A 17,113-nucleotide genomic window follows, 5' to 3' on the forward strand; every position below is an offset into this window, starting at 1 on the left:
TCAGCCGCACACAACACTGACATATGTTACCTGAAACAATATTCTTCGCAACTCGTGCGTAATTAATTTCGGCTCCATACATCAGCTAGAAAAGTTTGTTATAATGATCATGCTATGAGCACTGTTTTTAAAGAACCAATCTGATTCGAATCATTTTCATTAAAATGAGTTTGGAACCACCAGTGCACATTTACTTTTACACATTTGTATTACGTTCGGCATTTATGTCTGCAGAGTTGCGTAATTTGAATTTGCCGCTGAGATAATTGTTAAGATGGCGGCAGACAATTGATAGAGACTTTCTATTGTTAGACCAAATAAGTAAGTATTTAAAATGATTATTAAATTCTATAAACTATACATTAATATTGTGCAGTATTTAGACCTCATCAAGCAAACTAAGGAAAACGCAGACAAAAACGCGATACAAATCGCTATCATCAATGGCTGCACTTCTTCCATCGGAAAGAAATAATTAACACAGATAATGCTTACTGAGAGAGGAATTAAAGTTACAAATAATTATCCACTCATATTTATAATAATAATGAACTCTATTTTCAAGTAATAATTAACAAATAATTACAATTTCTTAACAGACCTCAGTTTGATATGCATCCGAAACTTACAAAAGCCAACCAACAAAAGGTAAAAACAAAGGAAGACAAAACGCAGATCATAAAAGCAATTTACAATTATCATTGTCTTTGTCTGATGCACATCGATATGTCCAATTATATCATAGAATATTATATAAATAATTAATATTTATACGTTTTCACTGTTTTTTCATACGTCGAATAGATAATGTTTATATCTGTTAGAGGCACAATTTCCTCTCATTGCACTGTAGCCAAAAATATATCTCGTGGATGTTACAATATCTCTGAAGATTGCAGGATGTCATCTGGTTACCTAACACAAAATAGAGACTTAACACTAAACCTATGTGACAGAGATACATCTAGCAGCCTGTCACTTTTTCTGACTGTGAAATGAATCCTGTGCAACAGAATAATGAAGACGTTTGTAGTTCAAATTATTTGAAAGACAAAAACTGGTATAGAGCAATGTCTGATTAATATAAATAATTAATAAATTTGAAAACTTAGAATCTTGTAGAACTTCTAAAGCATATGAAACCTTTAACCAGGGTATTGTGTAAAACTCAAGACAGACTAGTTGCACGTGGTTTTGAGCAAGAGGAAAGACTAGACTATTCAGAACCCTTTAGCTCTGTAGCATGTTACGAATCAATTACATTCCTTCTTAGTTACTTCTTAGTCTTGCGGCTACAAATAAAATGAAAATAACAACTTTTGATGTAAAGATAACATTTCCACATAGCCATCCGTCAGTGGAGGTGGAGGTTTATGTGAATCAACCCAACGGATTCACTGCTGGTACAAATAGAGTCCAGAAGCTGAATAGGAGTTTATGTAGCCTAAAAAAGCTCCATAAAACTGGAATGAGGTATTCTAAAATTCTCTGGTGATATTAGTTAGGGTTTGTTGATACTGGCTATGTTTCATGTCTCTATTATAATGGTGAAAGAATTGTTATAGTAATGAAGCATGTGCTTTTGTTTCTTTTTAATCTTTGTTTTGTTATTGTGCTTTGTTTTCTTGGCAGTTGCAAATGGTCCGTGGCGACTTGGATACTTTTTTCCATTGAGTGTTTTTCCACAAGCTGGATCAGATATTTCAAAGGGAAAAATTATTTAGGTTTTATAATAACTGAAAAGAGCTGATCAAGAAGTTTGCGTTGGCCATTAATAAATTTCATCGTTGTTCGTTTTTCAGTTCAGGTGGCTTGCGTTGCTGCCGCTGGATGATGGGGTCCTGGGTTTGATTCCCGGCCAGGCTGGGGATTTTTTTCGGCCCGGGGACTGGGTGTTTGTGTTGTCATCATTTCCTCATCATTCGTGCCAGTGGCTAGATTGAACTTCGAGTTTTTGTGCCACAGATGGTGATTCATAATCTCACACTCACAATTTGGTACTGGGCTAAGCGAATTAACATGGCTGACGTAAGAGAAGATGGGAAGCAGCCGTTTCGTGACGTGACGTGACTGGCAGTAGTATTTAACTTTAATTGGAATCTGATCGATATAATGGAGAGTTTCATGTGCGATTTTTCAATGCCTCTGCTGATGCAGCATATCTTTCGCCTTAGAGTTGTACACAGTTTTTTAGTACTGGTCTCTTTGCGCTAAGATCCATGACAACAGCCGGTCTTTGCCGTCAGTGGTCGGACGTATGGTAGTTGTATCTGGCAACGTGTTGATTGTAAAGAAAGGTATGAGGAGTGAGGAATATGTTTAATGTTAACTTATGTACACTGCACCACTTCTGTTACTGCTGCTCATTCCTGAAAGAGTTAATTTGGGTGATATGTGCGGAATTTGTTTAAGAACCGTCGGTGTTGTTGCATAGTGTTTCTGTCGTTAACTTAAGCTTTCTGTCTAAACGAAGTAAAATATTTTCAGGGATCAGAAGTGAAATCTGGTGTCATTAGTGTTCAGAAAATGCAATCGCAGAACAATGAGCTTGCATATCGATGAAGCGTGTCGTATATTTAGTGTGTTATTCCGCAGTCCATTTCTATCACCTGTATTCTGATAAGTTTATTGCATTAATATAAAGCATTTTAAGTGTTATTTCACGACAAAAGTTTTTCAGGCATATTTTCTCATCACCGTCGTAGTCGCAGCTTGTGACAGAAGTTGTATCCCTTATTTGTAGACACAATCTTGAAGTCAGTATTTAGCTTAAAGAATGAAGATTGTAAGACTATAATTACCCTAGTTCGTATGTCAATATGAATGAATGAACCTTCGATACATTTCACACCGAAAATATCAGCATGTTTTAAAGCATTATTTTTTTTATTCACCAGACATGACTTCACCGTTAGTGCACGAGAAAATATGGTTCGAAAAATTCAGATATGACGAAGCAGAGCGACAGTATTTTGAGAAACTGTCAAAGGTAAGCAACCTATCTTACAGTACAGTAACTAGGACACTACCTCATGTGTAAATAACTGCTGTCACTTTGTTTTCATGAACGTTGTAAGGCAGAAAGATTTTTTAGTATATCCAGTTTACTTTGTGGAATAACAAATTCAACAAGCAAAGTAGTGTTCACTTTCTTACATGCACACTGGTCAGTTTGGAGTGCTGTAAATTGGTCAACAGCTGTTGCCTTTAATTTCCTGAGGAGTATGCTGTGGTCACTTGAATCCTCAGAGATAACATCCATGTTCACAGGACATGATCAGTTTGCAGCTCGTGGTCTAGTGGCTTGCGGTGCTGCCGCTGGGTCATGGGGTCCTGGGTTTGATTCCCGGCCAGGTTGGGGATTTTTTTTCTGTCCGGGGACTGGGTGTTTGTGTTGCCATCATTTCCTCATCATTCGTGCCAGTGGCTAGATTGAACTGTGAACAAAAAATTGGAGCTTTGTACATGTGCTGATGACTACGCAGTTGAGTGCTCCACAAACCAAACTTCAGGACTTGCTCATCTATGTCTCTAGATTTATGAACACAGTAGTAACGTATTATAATGCTCCTGGCCCATTAAATCAGTCTTGATGACGCATGGACTGTCAGCTACATGCAATAGCAAATGTAATGTAGCAATCAACAGCTTTGCAGTTTGGTAGTTCCAGAATATAGTAATCAGTGAGTTTCTGGAATACCTTGGAAGCAATGCATGGACCCTCTCCCTAAATGAATTGAGCCCATTATCAAAGCTGGAAGGGGTGTTAAATGGAATTAGTGTGATGTCTCTTGGGGATGATTAAGCTTTCGTCTGGTGTGCTTATGTAATTGTTGCACTGTACAAGGTGGATTCGAAGTTTTTTTTATTAGTAAGGTCTTGAATTATGTATAATAATACAATAATTTTCCAACATTACCGTCAGATAGCTCAGTACATTAGTAAACCTCTTGAAAAGGAACTTCTTGTTTCTGAATTTGTGGTGACAACTGTTTACTGATGTAGTCTTATTGAAGTTGACAATCTTTTTTCAGTACAGCAGAAAATAGTATGGAAATTCCAAGCTTCCATTATCACATTGCTGGAGTATCTGTTTAATGATCTCAGATGGTCTCCTTTCCAGATAAACATTGGCAGAGAAAAAAATATTACAAGTTAATCTTTTTAGTCATATTCCATCAACTGACATACTGTTCTGTGTTTGTTATGGTTAAATATCAAGTTTAATCAAAATATATAATGAAAATCAGGGTTCCGTATTTTTAACAAAGTTAGTACATTTTAAAAATAGTGCAAATTCAGGACTTCATAGAATTGCCATCAGTATACTTTCTTTTTAACATAATCTACTGCATAACAGATGAAATGCTAACAGCAATATTGCATATATGATTGGACTTTAAATATAAACAAAAATTTCACACATATTGCATTGAACGTGATGTGGAGATTCACCGGTGCTTAAGCAGTATTTCTTAGTGGTGTGTTTTTGCTCTACAAGTTTATTTGGATTAAGTGTCAATTTGTAGAATTTTATCATTGCCATAGCTTTAGTTTCTAGCTTCTGGTTTTTTCATCTGTAGGCTATATCTGGTTTCAACAGGTGATTTAGGACCTGGCATGGCCAATGAATTTATTTTACCGACTCAGTTGGTTTCTTATACCAGTCCAACAGTTTACCTTCACAGTATTAACTTACTCAGAAGTACTCATCATGCAATGAAGTTCCTGGCACTAGATTTTACAAGCCTGATGGTTTTATATTGGGCGACCTAAGACACTGTTTAGAGGTTTCACAAATGATTCACAAATATATCCTTTGCATATATCAAAGAAAACTGTGTTGATGCTGTTAAAATGAACAAGTGTCACTAGTTGCTCACTTTCCAACACTTGTAACTAATTCACACCAGGTGTCTAAAATCGTTCACCGAGTTATATATATCATCTGCAACTTCAAATACAGCTAAATTTTCTGTTCAGTGCATAGAATAAGTAACTGGCTTTTTTGCTGTAATGGTACTCGGTAATGATGAGCAGATTTTTGAAAAAGTTCTTCAGGATGGGTGGGCACTTGTCAGGGGAGAAGTAACATTTTAATGTTTGGAAAACATCACTAACTCAACAGCTAGTAGAAGAGAGAAATGTTTAATTTTACTATGACCTAGAAGTTTCATTTAAGAGCATTTCCAGGAAAACAGGGACATTTCAATGAAAATATATTTATTGAGATCTAGTTGCCAAAATTGGGCAAAATAAAGCTAGAAGTATATATTTTATTGTGTAATTATCATTTTACAAAACTTTCAATGTAGAGCATGTAAATTTTACCATCCATTATTGCCTCTTTTTCTGTTGAACAAAAACACTGGAACAGTGTATTAGTGCAGCCTTGTTTGTAGTCCAGTGGGCCATTCGTGAGAGTATGACTCAGAAAAGCAAGTCAGAAAAAAGTATATTTGTGCCAGAATGAGAGCTTCTGTGAAGTCCGGAAAATACGAGACGAGGTACTGGTGGAAGTAAAGCTGTGAGGAAGGGGTGCGAGTCGTAATTGGGTAGCTCAGATGGTAGAGCACTTGCCCGCAAAAGGTAAAGGTCCTGAGTTCGAGTCTCGGTCTGCCACACAGTTTTAATCTGCTAGAAAGTTTCATTTCAGTAGATTTGTGCATTAGAAGTTCATTTGATGTGTCTATTGTTTCAAAATTAATTATTTTTATTTCAAAATAGTGTCCCACCTGTAACACTAACACAACATTAAGTTTTCTTTACCAAAAGTACTTTGTGTAATTGTGCTAAAGAATACTGTGAAAGTAAGATAGTTTACATGAAGGACTCGGCTGTAACACTCGTAGTAAAATTAAAGTACATTAAGAATCACTCCACTGCAGAGTGAAAATCTCATTCTGGAAACATCCCCCAGGCTGTGGCTGAGCCATGTCTCAACAATATCGTTTCTTCCAGGAGTGCTAGTTCTGCAAGGTTCGCAGACAAACTTCTGTGAAGTTTGGAAGGTAGGAGACGAGGTACTGGCAGAATTGAAGCTGTGAGGATGGGTCGTGAGTCGTGCTTGGGTAGCTCAGGTGGTAGAGCACTTGAACGCGAAAGGCAAAGGTCCTGAGTTCGAATCTCGGTGCGGCACACAGTTTTAATCTGTCAGGAAGTTTCATATCAGTGTACACTCTGCTGCGGAGTGAAAAATCTTTCTGGTAATATGGACTTACTATGCAGAGAAGGAGAAGCAGAAATATTAGACTGAATATGAACCTGTCTACCTGCAATATTCAAGTGAAGGGAGATAACGATTGCGTTGTTTAAATAAGTGTTTTCCAGACCCCATATCTAATTGGGCTAGCAAATCTGCTTCAGACCTTAACATGTAAACTGTGCAGTGAACAACAGTTACCACAATTCAGTTTTTGTCTTTCGGAAGATGTCTCATGAAATGTAGTGAATGAGGTACATGTGTTAAGAGTTGGGCATTGCATACTGTACAATGTCTGATGCTGTCAGAAAATAGGTGGAGAGGAATATTGTTTTAGCATGAAGGTACATGTTTTGGGCACTTATTTTGCCAAATAGCATAAGACATTTTTAAAACTAAATTTCAGATAACAGTACATGGCATTAAAGACTAGAGTCCAAAAGTTTAGGGAAAAGTTGAACAATGAAGAAAGATATCAGCTACATTTAGAAAAAGGGAAGTGTGACAAGCCAGTTAGTAGAACAACAAAAGCATTATGTAAGAGACCCAATAAAAGAAGGGTTGTGGTGAAGAAGTTATCAGAATATCCAGAAATTGAAGCTTCTTGGTCTTCTTCCAGAATGGAAATACCATTGTATGGGAATAAAGTTTATACTCTTGCTCCATAAGTTCAAATTTCTTCTCAAAAGATGACCTCTCAAGAAATCTTCCAGGAAAGAGATTGTATGGTTGTTAGAGATACAATTACCAAAGAATAGAGTAATGAGCAGAAGAGAATCACGTTGAAAATAGTTATGGAAGCATATGGACTTTTTAAATGTGACTTTCTGTATACAGCTGTGGTGAATAAATAAATTTCTTGATCTAAGACCAACTCAAGTTTTTCAGACATGTAAAATGCCACATACTGTCTGGATACCATGCAAATATGGAGTTTCTTGTAAAATGTTTAAGTGATGAATTTCAAGATTTCCGAAATAATACTAACATGTTGGTTCCTAAATTAGTTTGTAGTACAGACGATGAAAAGAGCAGCGCACAAAATTGTGGAAATTGTAAGTTCAAGCCAATGATCCCAGACATATTAATCTAATAGATGAAATTGACATGTATGAGGAAGTACATTGGAAGGAATGGAGAGGAGTAGTGGTACAGGTCTGTGGAGAAGTCTATAAAGAGAGCTGTCTGGAACAGGGTGAAATCAGAGTTTCAGTGCACAAATTGCAGAGAATTTTAATGATTGTGCCAGGCACAATAGTGCTGTGTTCCCAAGGAAAGAATTGCAGAAAATGTTGAAATGCTAGAACAGAGATTGTCTGCAGTCTGTCCTATTCCCAAATGCAGTCATTACATTATTTTTATTCTGTCAAAGTGTGCTTAAAGGTGGGGCAACAGCATAATCAGAGTTGTAGTCTGTTGTTACTTTTCCAGGATTAAAACAACAAGAAATGGATAAGGTGAACATCAGTGGTGGAGATTTTGTGTAAGCTGTTCTTCCGGTGACAGGGACAAAATCTCTTGTGACTGTCATACATGGCAGAAGGCATGTAGCTATTAAGTGTACCATTACTTTACATGAAAAATGTGGAAAATTTTTTATTTGGCCTGCAGTGAAGTATGAGTGTATTAAAGACAGGTCTGTACTGAAGAGAAAGTTGTGTGTACCAGCTTTGATGAATAACAGGGGACAGTCCTTGTTTGACTAGATTTTTCTAAGTCTGTTTGAGATTACTGTAAGTGCTTATGCTTTCTTCGTATTGGAGTGTAGCTTAAATAGTACATTTTAGTCACACTAGATACTGCTAGTTAATATTCTATGTAATTCATACATCACACAATTTTTCCCACCTGGAGCTATGGCAGATCATACATAGTGTCATGCATTGGTGCAACTTAGTAATTCTTTTCTCGTAGCTGCATTTTTAATAGAAGAACGTAAGTTCCATTTGGATGTGTTTTGACTGAATTGCTGCCACTAACAGAGCAGAATTATTTTTTTGGCGTCAGAATCGTTCAGTTTCATGGCAGTTTCTTGTCCCACCAGTAATATTGGTTTTATTTATTATGTTGCAGACAGTTCAATATTCATATCGTAACACTGTATGTTTTAGTATTAAGACTTGTTTCATTGTGTAAAACACTAACTTTACTTCAAATAACTTATGATTACTAAATGTAAAACGCAAAAATACTAGTACAAATGTGCTGCCCCTCCCCCCCCCCCCCTCCCTCCCAACCCCAAAATGATGGAATTGCTCATGCCTAATTCAGAGAGATCACAGTATGATTTAAGTTTTTAAACATTGCATCGTAAGTTTGGAAATGTTCGTGGATTTTACAAATTAAGAGCTGCAAGTCAGTGGGTAAGCCATTTTCACCAGTTTGGGCAGTGTTTTGCACAATATGAACAAGACATCCTACACCTATTAAATTGTTTTGTCTCTTCTTCTAACTTTAAGTAAAGATTGTTTTTAACTTTTCTTTCCTCAATAATTGGTATGTGTTCTCAGTGGAAATTGCTACAATTTTTCCAATATGTTTAAGACATAATAAAGTCAAATGCTTTACAGTTTTAACACAAAGTTCACCAATCCTAATACATTCATTATGATGCATTTTTGCTGGCTAGCAAAACCTAATTACTAAAGCAACCAGCTTTGTCAGTGTTGCTGGAAGAATCTCACTGAAAGTTGTAGTTCTTTTTTTCAGTTCCATCATTGTTCCATAGCAAGTGGTGCAATTATATTCATAACTGATTTAGTTTTGTAAGCACGAGAACATCTTGTTGGTCAGTGACTTAATTTTGCCAGTAGTGCTCTCCATAGATCTGAAACTCCACTTGTGCATCACCGTGTGGTATGTGTATGTTATTGTGACAAAGTTACTTATCCCTGTCTGAAAGAACCTTTCCAATATAGTTAAACTGAATTGCAGCTTTGTTTATAGGTCTTAATGTGAATTGCATTATCAATGTGTGTAATGATACTTTTACACCACAAACTATGCTCAGCAATCTCACTCTATCTTTTGATAACTGAAAATTTGTGCTGTATCTTTGTTTAGTTTGCACTTTCATTTTCCCATGATTAATACATGTAATATCAACATAAAGTTTATCAAAGACACTGCCACAAGCAGTGGAAATGCTAAACTACAGTACAACACACCAAAGCTAGAATAAATGCAGTTGAAACTTCCTGATAGATTAAAACTGTGTGCCGGACTGAGACTAGAACTCGGGACCTTTGCCTTTCGTGGGCAAGTGCTCTCCCATCTGAGCTACCCAAGCACGACTCTCACCCTGTCCTCACAGCTTTACTTCTGCCGGTACCTCGTCTCCTACTTTCTAAACTTCACAGAAGCTCTCCTGCTAACCTTGCAGAACTAGCACTCCTGGAAGAAATGATATTATGGAGACATGGCTTAGCCACAGCCTGGGGGATGTTTCCAGAATGAGAAATGAAATAAATGTAGTTGTTTGCAGAATGCGGTATCATTGAGTTTCTGAAAGAACAGCTTTATTGTATTGAATTTGACAAACTGTACAGTTCAGTTCTTTGTGCAGATGAAGCGTAATGCCAATGTCCCAAAGCTTCGAATGTCAAAATGTATCAGGACAGTTGATTGGTTTAGAAAGAAAAGTCATGCTTCATACAACAAATATCTGGAGTATTTTGTTAAAATTAGGACTTTCCCAGAGAAAATGAGAAACCTACATGGTCATTTTGTTTGTAGTAGGGAAACTGAATTTTCATTTCAGCTTTGAACAAATGTGAAATCTAGTGAATGTCGAATGTATAAGAATGCAACCCACATTTTGCTTTAAAAGTCGTAGGGTATAAGTAATTTCTAATTGAGTGTTGCACTGATTTTCCAGAATCCATTAACCGTTGAAATCTTGAGGGAAGTAGGGAACAAAGGCTGCTACTCTTTTAATTGTCTATTTAATATGTTCAAGTTTATCCATGTTCATATTTCTTTAGTGCCCTGTTGGCATATTGGCTGCCACATGGTGTAAGTCACAAACATTGGAAAATGGACTGGCACCACTTACTAGACTGGTTATCTTTGTACCCAACAAATGGCATGGATCTTAGTTAAGTAGGTTGCTCACACAGAGCAGTGACTCTTAAAACACTGAACAAAACTGCTGAATACATTGGCAGTTAATCGGTGTACATCAAAGTATTCATGGCAGCCAAGACTGCTAGCCTGATAATGAGTAAGTTTGTGGTTTCTGAAATGGAAATCAAATTCTCTGACAATTAAAGACTTCAAAGAGTGTCATGAAAGGGGGGGGCGGGACTGTGGCTGGAAATGAAAGCAACTGGTTGAAAATGTCATATTAGCTAAGAATCTTTTATAAATAAAATGTGAATGACTAGTTTGAATTCCAGCAGCTTGATTGAGAAAAAGTCCAGCTTCTGGAAGCAGGGCTGGGCTCCCATCAATGAGCTTTACTCTGCAACTACTTTGAATACCTTACCCCGATAGAATATTTGTTATAGATGCAAAGACAAAATATGGCAGTCATATAGAACTTTACGCTTCTTTGCGAGCATAATTTTGTCCTGCATTTACAATGTGCTCATGTGTACATTTCAACCAGTAATGAACAATTTGATGAAACCATAACATCATCAAAATAGTATTGTCCAAATTTTGCTTCTTAGTTTTCATTTTTCTTTTGTATCTCATGACTGTAAGAGTTCTGTTCGTGTAGGTAGTTAATTTTTATTTAAGCTCATTTCCCTTCCCCTTTCTAACATGGTTCTGTAAGTTTTAATTTTGAGGTAGTCAAAATGTTTAACATTTATACACACACACACACACACACACACACACACACACACACACACACACACACAGTGGCTTAGTGGTAAAGTGCAAGGCTACAGACCCTAAAGTCTAGAGTAAGAAAGTCTTAGGATTTTAGTCACTTTTCACTTCTTTAACTTCGGGCAAAGTTTTGTAATGTGAAAAACGCCAATTAGCACTGTGATTTGGTTGAAGAAAGGCAACAGCATACTATCTCCAGTAAAACCATGCCTAGGAAAGCACTGCAGTGTTCAAACCAATCATCTGGTCAAAGAACTTCACTTACCTTCTTACTAAAAGCATTACATTTTTGTCTTCATCTCAACTTTCTAATTCATATTGAAGAAACTGGTTGAACAGTACTTGTTTTCATGACATACAGCTATTACAAAAAACTGGTAAGGTATAATTTGTGACATACAACACTTTTGCTAGAGGAAAAGTTGTTGAATTAGTGAAAAGGGTCATGCCATTCAGAATATAGAACCACATTAAGAGGCACATTATAGTTGTAAGGAGGGAAGTAGGAAGACCTTGGCAGATGTGTCAGTGAAGTAAATTAAAATTTGCACATTTCCATAGACTATACAAGGGGCCGTGTCACCAATCACTTTTTGCATGGTTCTCATATTTCCATGTTTGATTTCTTTAAGAGTTGGTAATGTTGTGCTTTTTCAGAGTCATACCATGATTGTTCAGCATTCTGTTAAAAATCAGTCCCTGCTGGGAGAATTTAACAGAAGTAGTGACAGTTGCTCTCCATGTAACTTTTGTCATTTACTACCAAAAATGCATTGTTGTAAACAAATTAGAAAATGTTGAACTGTATGGTATTGGTGTCAACTTTGGCCCATAATGTCAGAAAAAATGGCTAACATAAGTGATTTGTGTAAATATAATATAGTGGCTGACCTGTCCCTCTCCTTCCACTCCATAATCTTGTGCATACCCACATGAGAAACATGGTGATAAGTTTCCAACAACAGAATTATTCAAAATAATTAAAACGCCAATATCTGACAGGATGCATGTGGGACACTTTTGTTTGAATGGTGACAAAAATGCTGAAATCCACTGTAAAACATAAAAAAAATTAACTAAGCTCTCATTAAAGAAAACCTCTAAACAACAAAGAATTTGTATCACTCTTTTCAATTAACCAAAATAGGTAAACTGAACCCCCGGAGTCCCACAATATGGATACTTAGAAGCATCTCAAGAACAACAAATTGTGCCATGTAAGTAAATTAATGGGTCAAGTGCCAAAAAATGAAAATTTGAGTTAGTTGAAATTCCACTGTAACCACCAACGCCAATAACATATTCTGATAAAAGTGCCAGAACAGCACAAAACAGTATTTACAGCTGTCACAAGATGGCACTTGTGTCTAACACCAACATTGATGTTCAAATAATGAGTCATGTGCCCTCTGTTCTGTTGTTGTCTTGGCGCGTACTTGTGTAAATTGTTGACAGCTCTCTGGTATGTTTGTAATGATAGGACACTGCTGAAGTAATTATTACAGATACATAATACACAATATTGAGTAAATGGAAAGGAAAACTGCACCAAAACAGAGGAAGAAAGGTGAAGATATTACGCAGTGAAGGAAAGGAGCATACTCGAAAAGATAGCACTGTGGTTCCAGCTAAAGAGGCTCCCAAGCATCATGTAGTCCTTGATTGCTGTTGTAATTTTTATTACAAGGGTTGGAATCTGATTAAGTTATGTTCTAGTATTTTAATGCATTTAATTTGTTATTGAAACAAATTTAATATGGACAAAAATCATTATTCTTATCGTGATTTTATAGTTAACTACTTGAATGAAATCGTTTACTTACCTGCAAATACCTAGGTATGTTGATTGAAACATATTATATATACTGCTTCACTCTTTCAGGTCTCCTGTAAATGTCAGTTTAACTGCAGGCACCTTCCATATGACCGGAAACTTAAGTGTAAGGAATACTACTCACTAAACAATACAGTGAAGCAAAATAACTATGCAATGTCTCACAAGTTTGCAAAGTGAAGATGCAAATGTTAAAAGTAACGAAACTGCTCAGCTGTCTACCGAGAAAGGTGCAGGACAACTGGTCATACCAAAGAAGAAAAACCTAACTATGTGTTAAGCATTGCTTGATGGTGAGGGAGATGTAATAAGAGTATGTAAAAGAAAATTTATTGAGGTTCTCGCTTTGACCAAAAGAAGAGTTCAGACATTAACACAGTTGAAGCAGAGTGGTGGGATTGTGTATGAAGAAAAGTGAGGAAATAAGACAAAACACTGGAAATATACAGAAGATTAAAAGCTGGTTGTTCATATTAACGCCATACCAAGACAAGAAAGCCACTACTCAAGGGAAAAATCGGGTGATTAACAATACTCAAGTGAAGACCTGACTATTTAAGGAATTTCAAAGGAAACATGAAGACACTAACATCACATACTGCTTCTAAGCAAAAGTCTTTGAAGACAAATTCCCGAAGCTAAAATTTCATCATTTGTCAAGTGACACTTGTTCTACATGTGACCTCCTTAAAGCCAAATTGAGGTGTGATCCCAATAATAAAGGCAATAAACTGCAGCTAAAATGATATCGCCGAAAAGCAAAGAAAGCTATGGATTCCACAGAAGCTGACACGATCAAGAGTCAAGGGCCTAATTCGGAAGTATGTACAGCTACGATGGATTTGCAAAAAGTGATTTCTCTTCCTTCTTTAAGGCACAGTGAAATATACTATTTACGACAGCCGTCAAATTACAGCTTCTGCATTCATGTCCGTGATAATCAAACTGGTCGCGATTCTCGGGTATGAGGCCGTATGTGGCAGGGGAGGGAATGAAATTGCTTTCTGTATGGACAAAGCTTTTACTTCGACACTTACCTGTAAAAAGAAACTAATAATGTGGAGTGTGGGCAGAACAAAAACAAGATGTTTCTGTGGGTTTACCTTACAGCAAAGGGCTAATTTACAGAAATAGAACCCAAGTTTTTGGTGAAAGGACACTCTTCTGTGTCTTGCGATTGTGATTCTGCTCACATTGAGAAACAAAAGGCTAACTGTGTGTGAAGTTCCAAAAGATATAGTTCATCACCGAACTACACACACACACACACACACACACACACACACACACACACACACACACACACACCATTCATAGTGACTATTATGCAAGAAACAGATTTTTATGACATCAATTCAGCTGCTGAAAAATGTCACCAATGTGCGTATTTCAAAAGCACAGTGGGTCAGACTGACTGCTGAACGGCCTGGGATACTGAAAGTTTGGTCAACTGTTAGTGAAATTGGAGAGTTCAAGGAATATTAAATCTTGAAGAGAAATATGAAGCCTTCTGATATTAAACAAGTGCAGCTGGAAACACTACACTGTGAATGTTGGCTGCCTGAAAAAAAGAGAAGGGACTTAGCTAAAGTGATACCATTTGTGAAAGAGGAGAATAAGTGGTTTTACAAGAAACTTGTGAAATGAGTGAAAATGGACATGATGGCACTTGTATCGTTACTTATGTTAAACCCATTGCAAACAGAACATGTCATTTTCTTCAAATTTTGTATCATTTTGTTCTTAAATCCACTAACATTGAATAAAAACACACATGTGACAAGAAACCTGTATAGTTTTTGTTTGTATAGTGATCCCCAACTTTTATACTGCTTTTGTTGAAGTGCCGTACACATTTTGTTGATTATCTCTAAATCAGTTTTTGGTGGCACTTGGCCCATTATTTACTTACATGCCACAATTAGGAAAATGAGATGTACATTCAGTTCACTTTATGAAAGATGTCAGTAACCACTCAGAATTTCTTGTGTGACACAAGATCATTAATAACAATTTCAGTGTAGGGAAAAGTGCAAAAATACTAATATTGACATGAGGCAGATATGAAAAAGTTAAGCAAGGCTATTAACAAAGTGTGATCAGTATGTACAGGGTGTACATAAAGTCTGGGAACACTTTGTTATTTATTGCACAAGAACCAAACATTGTACAGATATCATACATATGTCATTTTGAAGAGAAAACCTGAAAGTTTTTTCATATATACCGCCGCAGCGTAGTTCGGTAATTTGTCGATAGTCAGCGCTAGTCGCAAACATGCCGAGTTCAGATGCAGAGTGAGCTTTCCTGTGTGTTGGAGTGCGACAAAAACAAGTGTGCTACAGCTGTTCAATGAATGTTTAGAACCATGTATGGTAAGAAGCCACCAACAAGGAAGGCTATTTACCACTGGCACAACAAATTCGTTAAGACGTGTTGTTTGTGCCTGGCAAAGAGAAGCGGACGTCTCAGTGTGAGTGAAGTGAATGTGGAGTGCGTACAAAAGACATTCGTAAGGAGTCCAAAGAATTCCTACTTGGATGTGTTGCAGCAATGGGTGACGCTTTAAATGCAATTGGACTCTCCATTCATCTTTCAGCAGGATGAGGTTCCACCCCATTTTCATCGTGAAGTTTGTGGATACCTGAACACGGTGCTACTGCATCAGTGGATCGGCCGTGCCACAGAAGGGGATAGCTGTTTCATGAACTGGCTTTCCCGATCCCCAGCTCTCACTCCATGTGACTCTTTTCTGTGGGGGCACATTAAAGGTCTAGTGTATGTACTGCCTCTACCACATGATGTAGCAGAGCTCTGGGAGAGAATATGGGAAGTAACTGCCACAGTCGATGATGCCATGCTGGGACGGGTGTGGCAAGAATTCAGTTGTTAGTCTTACGTGGATGTATACTGATAAAAAATTTTGTTGACTAGAGGGTGATGGCTGGAAGAAACAAAGAAAATAACCTCTACGCACCAATCTCAGTGTATGTTGGAACCCCTGTTATGAGCAGTTGTGGAAAGTTAAGACGGTGGAATAGCTGATTTGTATGGTCAGTGACATACCTATGATTTCATCTCAGCTATGGGAGAAATAAGTATTTAACAACATTCAAGGAGCTAGTGTGGTCTTACTGAATTTACTGAGAAAAAACTTCGTTTGCAGGGGCAGATGCACACAACGTATAGTAATTTAACAGTGAGTTTTCATTTTATTTTCTGGTGCATTTGGTGTTTGTTATATGCAAGTAAAAACAATGAAAAATGAAACTATGAACTGCTCTGCTAATATACATCTCTGGCTATGCAGGAGATAAATCTGTCACCACAACCTAGCTTCCAACTTTGAGATGCAATCATTAATAATATTTCAACATAGTGGAGTAAAGCAGTAACCAACCAAAGATGGTTTTGAACACCATAATTCTTGTCTAGGCATGGTCTTGTTGGAATTGGTATGCTGTTGTCTTCCTCTGACCTGACTGACTTACCCAGCTTGTTATAAGGCGAACCACTGTACAGCTCAGCATTTTTCACTTCAACAAATATTGCAAGAGGTGAAAAAATTGATAAGTTACAGATAAAAATGCCAAGATTCACTGGGGATCAAACCCAAGACCTATGGATTTGTAGTCTGCCACTTTACCACCAACCCACAAGTGCCAAAAGAAGGAAATGATGAAAGGGCCATGCACACAGTGTGAGTAATTCATGTTTTGTCACCACAGCTAAGATTTGTATAAACGATATCTTTAATAGTGTTTCAACATAAAATGTGCAGATAGGATGTACAATACGTATTACAGAAATGTCAGTATTTGATAAAAGCATACTTTGAAGTAGATGCCATCCACTAAATGTGATCAATCATTATGTTAGATGCATAGACATCCATTGATTCACCCACTGTCCTCCCATATGCTGTCCACAAGTTCACATGAAGCACATTGTCAGCATATGCTCTATAGCACAAACAAGCGAAGGGTGTAGATGGTCTTTTGTAAAGTTTAGCCAGGTCGGGATCAGAGAAGGAAATGGATTATTTGAAATTTTGGAATTGATGGAGCAAATGATATCTGAAAAAAAAAAAATGGCTGTTTGCAATGCTATTAAATTTCCAGTGTTCGTCATCTCTTTATACTGCAAAAATCTAAGTTTTAATTTCTTAAAAACTCTCACTGTTTGTAAAGAAAAATTTGTGTGCGCATTTGACTATGCAAGTTGGTCTTCTTTAACAG

The 17,113-nt window shown here is 37.0% G+C and overlaps 1 protein-coding gene across 6 annotated transcripts in view; it reads left to right on the plus strand.

Moving 5' to 3' along the window:
- Window positions 1-2,143: 2,143 nt before the first annotated feature.
- LOC126184399 (elongation factor 1-delta-like) overlaps window positions 2,144-17,113 on the plus strand; it is a 47,963-nt gene continuing 32,993 nt past the window's right edge. For 2 of the 6 annotated variants that reach the window (XM_049926809.1, XM_049926824.1), the window contains exons 1-2: window positions 2,145-2,297; window positions 2,898-2,989. In XM_049926809.1, coding sequence (XP_049782766.1) covers window positions 2,258-2,297; window positions 2,898-2,989 — 132 coding nt within the window. In that variant the 5' untranslated portion in view covers window positions 2,145-2,257. Of the gene's footprint in view, window positions 2,298-2,894; window positions 2,990-17,113 lie in introns of all 6 variants that reach the window. The other 4 variants (XM_049926793.1, XM_049926785.1, XM_049926816.1 and 1 more) reach the window with 4 other exon arrangements.

This window comes from Schistocerca cancellata, chromosome 1 (genome assembly GCF_023864275.1).
Source record: "Schistocerca cancellata isolate TAMUIC-IGC-003103 chromosome 1, iqSchCanc2.1, whole genome shotgun sequence".
Lineage (NCBI taxonomy): Eukaryota > Metazoa > Arthropoda > Insecta > Orthoptera > Acrididae > Schistocerca > Schistocerca cancellata.